At 35.8% G+C, this 11,882-nt stretch overlaps 1 protein-coding gene across 2 annotated transcripts; it reads right to left on the bottom strand.

The window, feature by feature from the left end:
- Nucleotides 1–1,203: 1,203 nt before the first annotated feature.
- LOC121244441 (plastid division protein CDP1, chloroplastic) lies at nt 1,204–11,519 on the bottom strand. 2 transcript variants are annotated; one of them, XM_041142514.1, is made up of 12 exons: nt 10,999–11,519; nt 8,645–8,758; nt 8,393–8,530; nt 8,004–8,108; nt 7,787–7,909; nt 6,583–6,951; nt 6,182–6,277; nt 5,907–6,026; nt 5,249–5,314; nt 4,400–5,167; nt 2,064–2,254; nt 1,204–1,615 (listed from the first exon to the last, which is right to left on the bottom strand). In XM_041142514.1, the coding sequence occupies exons 1-12, from the start codon at nt 11,281–11,283 to the stop codon at nt 1,531–1,533; spliced, it is 2,460 nt and encodes an 819-aa protein (XP_040998448.1). In that variant the 5' UTR covers nt 11,284–11,519; the 3' UTR covers nt 1,204–1,530. The 2 variants fall into 2 exon arrangements, with proteins under 2 accessions (XP_040998448.1, XP_040998449.1); XM_041142515.1 differs by lacking the exon at nt 10,999–11,519 and adding an exon at nt 10,715–10,905.
- Between the last annotated feature and the right edge of the window lie 363 nt (nt 11,520–11,882).

Here is an 11,882-nt window from a genome sequence, read left to right as displayed (position 1 = left end):
TTTGTGAACAATAGTATGATTGTTTATGAATATAAGTAAGATAGTTTGAGTTAAGTATGTATTGGATTTTGAAAAAAAAGAGAGAAAGTTGAATAAAAAATATTATAAAGTTAAAATATTGTTAGAATATACTTTTTTAATAGGATTTTTATTTTGAGATTTGAAAAAATTAAATTCGTTTTTGCTTTTTGTTTGAAAGTTTGAGAAAGTTGCAATGATTAGTTTGAAAGTGTTTGTATTTAAATAATGTTTAAGAAGAAAATGAGATGAAATAAGATGAAAATTATTTCCAAACATCCCCTAGTGCCACTATGAGTGGAGAGCTAATTTCAATTCTTATAGTGGGGGGATTAACCTCGTTTGTTTTCACAAACCATCTCATCTCATAATTAGAATTTTCTTAAACTTTCATACAAAATATAATAAACAATTTAATTTTTTTAAATTTTAAAATAAAATTTATATTAAAAAATTATATTCAATAATATTATATTCAACTTTTAATTTGTATCTCGCTCCATTGTGAGTCGAGGGCTAGTCTCAATTCATTTTGAGTTATTATGAAATGGTTGAGACATTTCCCGCCTTCGTACAAGGGTTTTGGAGTGGAACTCTCCCTCCACCCGATTAGAGTAGGTGGAGATGGGAATTTCGCACTTCTTTATTTCAAAAGAATCTGTGTTATTCTCAAATTTTTAAGCCTTCTTTGGCTTATTCCATTTAAAAAAACAAAATTCAATCTCAAAATAATTTTCTATCTCCGACTTTCAATTTCTTATCCAATCATTTTAGTATATTTCAATAAAAATCCTAAAACACAAAAATAATAAATTTTACAAAATCTAAAACGAAAATACCCCAAAACAATGGTATTTAAATTACTTTTCAACTCTACGAATCCATTTTCACACATCCCAATACACATTTTTTAAAGAGCATTATTCAAAATTTCCGATCTACCTCCATCAAAACTAATAGAAAATGCATTCCAAGATTTCTCAAAAATATTTTCAAGATTTCTTTAACCAAACACAGTTTTTTTACAAGGAAAGTGATATTATTAGACAACTATATTTGGCCACCATTAATAAAAAATAAAAAAATAAATTAAAAAAAAAACAATTTTTTTCCCATTTTTTTCAAAATCTTTGGAATTTTCTTAAACGAATGTCAAAATTTTGAAAAGAATGAAAAAAAAAAAAATTCCAGAAAAGAATCAGAACTCACATTAATAATACGAAAAATTGATGTAGATTCCAAATTAGGTCATTGACACTTTTTACAAAAGTTCGTAAGGACTAACCATATTATTCAGCTCCCATTTCCTTTGAATGCACCTATTCTATCCACCCTTTAAGAAGCAGCAAACCCCACTCACATGATGTACATCTAACCAGTTGTTAAAGGTTCTCACGCCCTCCTCGGATATCCTCTTTCATTTTTACAGGTCTCCTCAGCAAGATAAAAGTTGAAGATGCGAAGAACCAAGTTAGCTGAAGATGGCTCATGTTTCCATATTTAGGCTGAATATTATGATGGTGTTTGGGTTTCAGCTTCATAGAACTTCCATGAACCATCATCTTGCCTCTTTAGAACATAACGAACTTTATAGGTGCTGCAATTATTAAGTTGAGACGAACAAAAGAAAAGATTGTCAAAAGGAAAAGCAAAAAATTCCAAACTTGATTTTATAGGAGATAAAGAATAAGTTGTGAATGCTGCTTGCTTTACACAATCAATATAAATAAAGCCAGGAATAAAAGATAATTTAGGAACATTGCTAGAGATATTACAACTATTTCTTCGGAATTACCTATGTGTATATATATATATATATATATATATGTATATAACTATTATCTTCGGAATCATCTTCAAAGTCGGGAGTATTCGCACATTAATGATCCATATGGATAGATTTAATAACAAAAATCTAATGTTGACACTAAAAGTTGTAAGAAGTGGCTAAGATCTATGTTCTACACTAAACATGAATAATGAGTAATGCATAACATGATTCTTGGTAACACTAAAAAATTGATGCATAACGTTATTACATTTACCTGTAATAATTTGGGTTTGTTTGTTGAGATTCATCAACAAGCTCAGCGGCTTCCTCTAAAAGAGCCTTGATTTCTGCCATCTCTGCTCCAATCCCATCTGACATAATGTCAGCTTGCAGAACAGATAGCCGTAGCAAAACGAATCTCCAATAACAAGACTTGGCCTTTGCCACGTTAGCCAGAGCTTGCCACTGCAAAACATCACATGAACAAAAAACACCCAAAAGCATAATAATGAGCATTAATCTTGTGACGTCAAAGAAAGAAAAAGTGTCACTAATTTTGTCAATACAGTTTCTCCACTACAGGAAGTAAAAGTAAGGGCCTGTATCAAAGTTTAGGCATATTCTGACAAGAAAAGTTCAGCCTTGTATTCAGCCAAAATAAATTTTGCGGGTACTACAATCATCACTCCCCTCCATAAAGCTTTTAGTATTGAATTAATTTTCATCAAGAAATTTTAACCTTTCAAGATTTTTATTTTTCTTTGAATCAAGATCATCAAATTTTTTTTGATAAGTTCAAGATCATCAAATTACTCACAACTTCAGCTATCAGATCATATAATATAATTCATTTTTTTATATTAATATAATTTGTTTACTATGAAATTTGAGATTTGGGTTTTTCCTAAGTATAGGACACGTACCTAAATCATAAAGAATGATAAGTAAACAAATTTTATTGATCAAAGAATAGGCAGAGCTATATACAGAAATCTAAACAAAAAAACAATAGTATGCCCTTCACTACGTAGGCGCATTATAGATAAGAAACTCATGAAGGTCCATGCCATTGAAGTCAACAGCAATGGCCCAAGTACAAAGTGTTCTAAAGAATAAATCTTTCAGCTCCTCCTGAGATCTCTCATTGTCCTCAAATGTCCTGTCATTATGCTCCAGCCATAAACACCACATAATGCATATAGAAATCATCTTCCAGACAGCTTTAATCTGTTGCATGCCTCTTAGATTTGTCCAGCTGGCCAGCATTTCCACCACTGTCTCCGACATAACCTAAGAAAAGTTTAATCTCCTGACACCTCATTCCATAATACCCGAGCTGTCTCACAATGTAGTAGAAGATGGTTTACAGACTCTCCCCATTCTCTACACATGCAACACCAATCTACAATGATTACCCTTCGTTTCCTCAAGTTGTCGGTTGTGAGAATCTTCCCCAACGAGGTTGTCCACACAAAAAAAGCTGCTTTGGGAGGCGCCTTATGTCTCCAAAGCCTTCTCCACGGAAACTAAGTTTTGGGTTCTTGTGTGAGAATCTTATAAAAAAAGCGAACCGAGAATACCCCTTTACCATCGGGTATCCACCACATTAAATCTTCTTGCTGAATGCTCAGTTTTATGGAGTACAAAAGGCTGTAAAAATCTTCAAAGCTGCTCATTTCCCAGTCTTGTGCCGCCCTATTAAAGGTGATGTTCCAACAGATTTGCCCTCCTGATATTTCCATGACTTCTACCATTGAGACATCTTTAGCACTAGCAATATTGAACAGTAAAGAGAATATCTCTTGTAGAGTGCTATTACCACACCAAATATCTCTCCAAAATTTAATCTTGGAGCCCTCACCCAAATGAAGTCTAGTGTGTCTAGTCAATACCTCTCATCCTCTTCTAATTTGTTTCCACAAACCCACTCCATACGTCCCCCTTACTTCTTTAGTGCCCCATCCCCCCCCATAAGCCTCCATATTTGCTCTCAATCACCAATTTCCATAGGGCTTTTGGTTCCTTATGATATTTCCACAGCCACTTGTCAAGTAACGCCCAATTAAAGATCCTCAAACTTCTAATGCCCAAACCACCATTAGAAATGGAGCGGCATCCCACTTGACTAGGTGAAACTTAAACTCCTTCCCCATTCCACTCCACAAGAAATCACGTTGCAATTTCTCAATTCGAACCACCACACTTGCAGGTATAGGGAACAATGATTAAAAATAAGTTGGTAGGTTAGATAAAGTGCTTTTAATCAATGTAATTCTACCACCTTTTGACAAATACATCATTTTTTATCCCGCCAGTCTACGCTCTACTTTCTCAACCACTGTGTCCCATAAAGAAGATGCTCTCGAAGGAGCCCCCAACGGAAGGCCTAGGTAAGTCATAGGAAGAGAGGCTATCTTACACCCCAACAGGGGAAGAAAAAAAAAACGATGATATCTAATATAAAATACACTTTGAATATATTGTGCAACCCTGGGATTAGTGGAGACTTTTTCTCGGACACCCAGTGCCAATAAAAAAAGAATATAATGTTAAATTTTGATAGTAATATAATGGCATGACAAGATGTGAAAACCAATCCGTGCATGTTACCTGAACAAGCATTGATTCGTCAAGGACTTCAGAGAGGCTATGAACTTGATGGCTAGGCCCCAAAGCCTCAGCTTTAATTGCTTGCCACTGCCTAACAAGGGCTTCAGCTTCTTCCATAGGCATTACCCTCTTGTACATGGACGTCATAGTTGCTGATAGACTAGCAGCAGGGGATAAAACATAAGGATTTCTAGCATCTGGGCAGTTCTTGAACTGGATATTAGCACTTGCCAGAAGCTTCTTGAGTCTGCCAGCAATACCACTTCCTTGAGTATAATCAAGCCCGTAATCCACCATCGAATCTGTTGTCTGAGGAAGTGAACTTGTCTCCACGTTTGGGGTACTGGAGTTCCACTTAGACGCTCTATTCATCTTACCAACATTCATGCCTGATAATTTATAGGTAACAAGCACAATGCACCCCAGTACAGCAACAGAAGTTATCCTTCCAATCAATTTTTGGGGCAGCCAACTTTCCCAATTTTTATTATGGTGCATGCCAGGATTCTTGTTTGATTCACAAGACCCGCTATCAGTGCTGCCGCTGCTACCTTTGTCCAATATCAATGGACTTTGCAAATCTGGAGCCAACTGCTTAACAGGCCCAAGAAGTCGAGAAGAGCTTGCATATGGAAGAGATTCCTCAAAACTTTTCCGCTCAGACAGGGGAGAAGAGACCAATGGTCTGTGGCATACCGTACGCACAGTTTGTGGAACTTTACTTTTCTTGCTCCCGGGAGATTTTTTTTCTCCACTGAAAAAGTTGACCTGCATAAACATACATCTCTGATGACTTCCTGTAAAAACTAAAGGTCTTATCTACTTTGTATCCACCATCATGAACCTTACCAATGACGGTGAACAATCTCGTGTATCTGGAAAGATAGCAAGCACAGCATCCTTCAGCCACATTTCCTGGTCGAGAGGAGAGGCAGTATGACAAGAAGGTATCAACCACAAAGCATGAAATTTGAAGTGAAAAATGGCATCATTCAGAACACAGTGCAATTAACAAAATGGTCATATCCATCAGGGCAAAACCTAAACAACCATTTTGCTTTTCTTCAACCACAAATAAGAAAACAAGAAAAGGAGAGTAAGTGCCGAAAGATGCCCTCATCCACTGAAGTATGACTATGCCCACTACATGTGTCCCTCAATCGCTGACAGGTTCAATAAGAAAAATTAGTAGTTTACGAAGACAATACACAAGATTCAATCATCCATGATATAATGCAAGTTATGTCAAAAAAAGAAACAAAAATCAGATACAGGCATCATACTGCCAAGGAAGACTAGGAATCTAGGATCATATGTATAAGTTCTTTTTTGATCAGTAGGATCAATGCTCAAGTTAATTGCCATATATCATCATTCATTAACTGAGTTCCCCCAAATTGGACCACCCAACTAAGCAGCCTCAGAAACATGTTTGTCGGGGCAACAAAAATAAAAATTTCAAGATGGAAGCAAGAGAGAGAGAGAGAGAGAGAGAGAGATGACACACCAATGATGGTTTTGCACCAGAAACATGTTTTATTTCCTTCCCCGAGATTGAACTTCGTGCAGCAGGATTTGAGTTCGATTCAAGCTGTTGAAGCTTGTCAACAACCTCCACCTCAGTACCCTAGACACCAATACATCAGTCAAAGTAGTTCTTAATCTAGAAGAAAGTAGAAAAGGGAAAGGAAATTCTCTCTGCTGAAACCAAGACAACAATTCCCAAAGTATTTTCATGAAGTCAGTGCTAGAAATGGAACAGAATCAAAATGAGTACTGTACTTGTCCAAGAAGAAACAAGCAAAAAGCTTCTTCAACTTTCAGATCCATTCCTTCTGAAGCTATCAAACATTCGCATATAGTTTTTGCTTTGTCTATCTGCATGAAAATAAAATAAACACATAGTAATAAATGGAGGGCATCAACCCTTCTGCTCTCCCTCTCTTAAAGAAATGGAACCCGAATGGTAATGTTGATGATTGTAAGATACATACAAAATACACCAAATGAACAAAAGCCTTTTCCTAAGAAATTATAAGAGTAAGGAGAGGACTGGAGATAACTTATATGTATATAAGTAAAACGACTTCATTAAATGATACAAAAGGCGCATCCAGTACAAAGGGTATAAGAGGGAAGTGGGGATAACAGTCTATAAATTAAGCTGCATAGAAAGGACTTACCAACTCTGTCTGCTTGCTTGAAAATCCAAGTGCTAAATGGGCTATTAACACCACATAGAAACAACTGGTATCGATTACAACCCTTTGATTCTGTGACTCAATTGATTTCTTATTCTTTCGTGTAACAGCTAAATTACCCCATGGAAGAAGATCAACTATCTCTGAAGCCATTAGCCTATTAAGAGCTTGGCTCAAGAAGCATGGCCAGTCTTGAACTTGGCACAAAGTTTCCACCTCAAGGCCCTGTCTGAGCAGTTCACGCAAGGCCGCAATTGCTCCACATCTCCTTTCAGTATTTTCAGGTGAATGAGGCATGCCTAATAGATCCAGCGTGCAAGCAGGTGCGAGCTCCTCCAGAGATTCTTCTATCTAAGAACCAATGCCAAAGAATTATCATAGTTGTAGGAAATCGAGTTTACTCTAAGGGCTGATTTGGATTCAGAGATGAGATGAGATGGTTTTAGATAAAAGATGAAAGTTGAAAAACATATTGTTAGAATATTATCTTTTAATATTATTATTGTTTTGAAATTTGAAAAAGATGAATTGGGATTTAAAAAAGTTGAATTGTTTATTATATTTTGTGTGAAAATTTGAAAAAGTTGTAATGATGAGATAAGATAAAATACTTTCCGAATCCAAACGGGGCCTAAAGCAACTAACAAGTACAGAACATAATAAAATGCCAGCACGACTTATCCCCTCCACAAAGTTTCTAGGGCCATTTTTTCCACATAAGAGTATTAGACCCTTTGTTTTTATGATGTGATCAGCACACATTTCCAATAATTATTTGGATCTTGTTTTCTCTTTTCTTATATGTAACCAAGAGATTGAGAGATATCAGATGGCTTCAATTTCAACTATTGATTCATCAGATATGGCAAAAGAAATGAAGGAGATCCCTCCTGTACGTAGAACCAAGCAAATGCTTCAAAGATTCTTGAACAAATAAGGCCTCGTTTGTTTTCAGGAAACATTGCATCTCATCTCACCTCATCATTACAACTTTTCCAAATCCCCACACAAAATAAAATAAACAATTCAACTTTTTCAAATCTCAAAACAAAAATAATATTAAAAAATATATTCTAACAATATTTTATTCAACTTTTTAACTTTAATCTCAACTCATCTCATCTCATCTCTGAAAACAAACAAGCCCTAAGTTAGATGCAAAAGCACACGAGGAAATGTGCATTACCTGTGATAACAGTGTCATTTTTCCAAGAGATATTTTACTCCTTAGAAAACACTGAGCACGAGCAAGCGCTTCAAATCCTTGGGACACCTTGTTCTTCTCGAAACCAATCTTTGCAATTGCACACTTCAAGAAAGCACCTAGGATGAGACGAGGAGGCATAACAAGGCTGCTACAAAAGATGGTAAAAGTTCCTGACTTCTTTGCTGAAATGCCTTACCTCAGCCAGAGCCATAGAAAGAAGCAAATCGTGAATATAAGGCTTAGCATCTGGATGCTGAAGAGCTGCCCGGCCAATATCCAGCACAAGCTTCACCTCTCCAACCTAGATTGGGGAAATTTACATTGCTTTATTCAAATCTTTTTTTTTTTTTCAAATAGGGAAATATTCCACAGTTTTGAGAGACATCGTAAGGGGATGATGATATGTTAGCATAAAGAAAGAACAAGCACTCACAAGCAGGACAAGATAGAAGTTTCGCTACAAAACCTGCAATAACTGCACCTACAAAAGGATATAATTCCTCTACACATAGAAATACAAAACAAATCCTAAAGCACAACTATTATAAACTACTTACAAAGTTAAATGTAAACAGAAGTCTGTACCTCTTGAAGGAGGCAAAGAGCAGCAGGCAACCAAGCCCAAGGAATTCGAAGGGGAGATTTAGGTGGGATATTTTCTCTCATATTGCCGGCATATTCTGGTTCAAAAAGAAGCTTATCCCTCACGTCCATTAGAAGATCCTGCAATCCAAAAAAGAAAAAGAAAACTCAAAAATAGTATACAAAACAGCTATATAAAAAAAAGAACAATGAGAATCAGCAAAAAGACAACATAATTTTCTGTCTAGTCTCTACCTGACGAGATACGACAGCATCCATGGTGTAACCTTCTTCAATCTCAGCAATCTTCAAATTCATCACAGACTTAACTATCTCATCTTTCTCAGCTCGATCGTGAACACCAAGAAGCTGTGATATAAAAACCATTGGCACTAAGCAAGTTACTAAACATGCAGACACAAACAAATGAAAAGTGGACAAAATATGAATAAGGCGATTCAAGGAGCACACTTCACAAATGCTTTTTTTTTCTATATCTGACAATTACATAATCAAGTAGAAACTATGAAAACTTTGCATAACTTGATAAACTAGAACAAAGGTGTGGGAAAACATGAAGAAAGTTGCACGTTAAGCTAAGATTCAGGATCTGGGAGGCAGGATAATAATAAAGGCAGGATACAGAAGGGAAGAATGTCAAATAAATCCTTTTCTCCTGCAAACCAGGAACAAACACAAAGATGAAAAAGAGAAAAAAACCGACAAAAAATAATAATGGACCAAACCAGAATAACACATTGTTACACCAACCTTCTGCACACATATAAAAGGTAAATAACCACAACAGGAAAAATGATACAGGTATAATCAATCCCAAGGACTAATAAATCCAATTGAGAGTTGTAATATTTTTTTTGATTGGTTTATGCTGATTTTCACAACACTTGGCTTGTAATTAGGTTCACCTATTGTACACTTCTTGTGTACCTGGGCTATGCCTAATTACATGATTAATAAAATTTTCTTACTTATCAACGGAAAAATCTTTTTTATTGATCATAAGACTAGGCAAAAGCCCAAGTATAAGGGACATATACACGAATGATCTCCCCACAGTGTAACTAACTCTATATATTCAACCTGGGTACGTGTCAAGGCCATGCTATGACCCACACAAAATCAAACTATCAGGCCAAAGATTATTATTTTAGTTCAATGTTCCATATACTTGGATTCCAATATGTTCTTGAGCTAGTGCTATGAGAAATATGTTAGAAATTGTGGCATAACAACTCCAGGCATTACTGGAAAGAAATCAGATAAAAATGTAGAAAGGAAGAAAAGGCAGCTAGAAATATAAGTTTTCTTCTGAGCAAACAACCAGCAAGGAGCCCCTCAAACAAGAAATATGAAGGAAAAAAAAGAGCCCTATCCATGATACAATACATGAATAAAAAAAGTGTCTTGAACTAAGTAACACAAGATGATCATCTCCAACTCATAGTACAACTCACTCAAGAACTCCTCACATAGGCTAAGATCAGATTATTAGTAAAAGAGGTGGTCAATCAATATCTCTCCTCCTTGACCTAATGGACTCCTATGCAATGAAAATGCCATCATGATAGCATGTGCTACTAAATTCTTCTTCTTCTTTTTGACAAGTACATATACGACAAAATTCTACGATACCATTTCACATACCATCTTTTGGATAAGAATTACTACTTCAAATCCCATTAATATTGCAAAGCTGATAAGCCAATGCATGATCATACAGTCAGATTTAGTTTGATGAAGTGCGCAAGCAAGCTAGAAACGTGAAACCTGCCCACAATTCAACCTTAAAATGGACTTTACCTGTAAGCCCCTTAATGACTCTACGTGTTTATCATTCAATGCATCAGGACAAATCATGCGAGAGACCAACTGTAAGTACATGGGCTGCTTCTAGGATCACTTTTAAGATCAAATAGTATGAGACGAATCAGTTTTTGCATTCTGTATCGAGTACACCAGTCAACCCTAACCAGCTTATTCTATTTAGCCTAACTCATATACGAAAAATCCCTAGTTGATCAATGACCATTCTTGAAATGGGCAAATGATCGAACGAATGCTGATATTATTTTTTTTATTATTCTTTCATACAGATTCCTCGGCAAGTTTACCCAGGATAAACAAGAAGTAGAGACTAAAGCAATCTTCTCAAACTATTACTGACAATCATCACAATCATAGAAATATATCTCCGCCACTAGGCATAACCAGAGGCTTAACCAGACATCTTTAATTCACTTTGCTCTCTTTGCCTAGGTTTTCTCAGTAACCACAAGATGAAACGGCACTGCAAGAAACACTCACTTTTTCCACGCTGGCGCCATTCCCTATTCGAAGCCTTGGCCAATCATTCAGCTTATTGTATTGTGAAGCATACAGCTCAATTCAATTTCCTTCTCATTTCCTATCGATTTTCTCACCGACCAAACAGAAATTCATAGCAAAAAGGGCACCAAATCATTCGATAAAATAGACCGAGAAAGAATTAAGTAACACATTAACATAATAATTTTAAAAAGACCTACATTCATACATACACACACATACTGTGGTAGAGAGCGAGAGAGCGAGAGATTACTAAAAGTGACCTGGTAACAGTTAACGGGGATTTCGACAGTGGTCCGAGAGGGTGCATTCTGGACAATGCGGGTGTCAACGGCGTTGGATCTCCACCGCCGGCTGTGAGCTTCAGACCTCCACAGATGCGACCCAATCGAAATCCTAGAGAGCCCGAGATTAGAGCTTCCTGCAGTAGCCAAAGCCAAAACGGAGACCTTGAGATCTTCCTTCTGAGACTTGCAATCCCCATTAATTCCACATTGATAGCACGAAGAAGGGACGTTCGGAACGGAAAAAGCTTGCGCCAAAGTCATCGTCTTCACCCAAAAAAACAGAGAGAGCCAAAACGAGCTCAGCTCATTCAGAATCTACATAGAGAGTTGAGGATTTCTGGTTTAGGGTTCCAATTTACAGTTTACACTGGATGTTTTGAGTTGGCTTTGGAGATTTTGGTTAGTTAATTAGCTTTGGAGAGTCGACTAACGTTTCTCCGTGACTGTATACTTTTGGTCAGTTTCGAGAGAAATTCTGAAATTGGAAAGTCTTTTCCGGAATTTTTTTTTTTTTTTTTTTTTTTTTAAGAATGTTGTTTCAGTTTTTTTCCCACGCAATATCAGTTTGGTTTGAGAATTTATATTATTTTTAATTTTATCTCCCGTGTCCATCTCTCTTAAAATTTAGTCGGAGCGCTCATTTATTTTCGAATAAAGATGAGATGAGATCAAATGAATTAAAATTAAAATTAAAAATTAAATAAAATATTATTAAAATATATTTTTTTAATATTATTTTTATTTTAATATTTGAAAAATTAAATTATTTATTTTATTTTATATAAAAATTTAAAAAAAATTATAATGATTATATAATATGAATTAAGAGGAGTTATAAAAACAAATGAAACTATGTGTAT

Source organism: Juglans microcarpa x Juglans regia, chromosome 8S (genome assembly GCF_004785595.1).
Source record: "Juglans microcarpa x Juglans regia isolate MS1-56 chromosome 8S, Jm3101_v1.0, whole genome shotgun sequence".
NCBI lineage: Eukaryota > Viridiplantae > Streptophyta > Magnoliopsida > Fagales > Juglandaceae > Juglans > Juglans microcarpa x Juglans regia.
This window is presented reverse-complemented; position numbering and strand designations above follow the sequence as displayed.

Bases quoted from the DNA above. Each gene is read 5' to 3' on its own strand.
- LOC121244441 (XM_041142514.1), bottom strand. From the start codon at position 11,283: ATGACTTTGGCGCAAGCTTTTTCCGTTCCGAACGTCCCTTCTTCGTGC. The intron at 8,531-8,644 runs GTAGAGACTAGA...TTTGGATTGCAG, and splicing joins ATGCTGTCGTATCTCGTCAG to GATCTTCTAATGGACGTGAG. The intron at 5,168-5,248 runs GTAAGGTTCATG...ATGTTTATGCAG, and splicing joins GAGATTGTTCACCGTCATTG to GTCAACTTTTTCAGTGGAGA.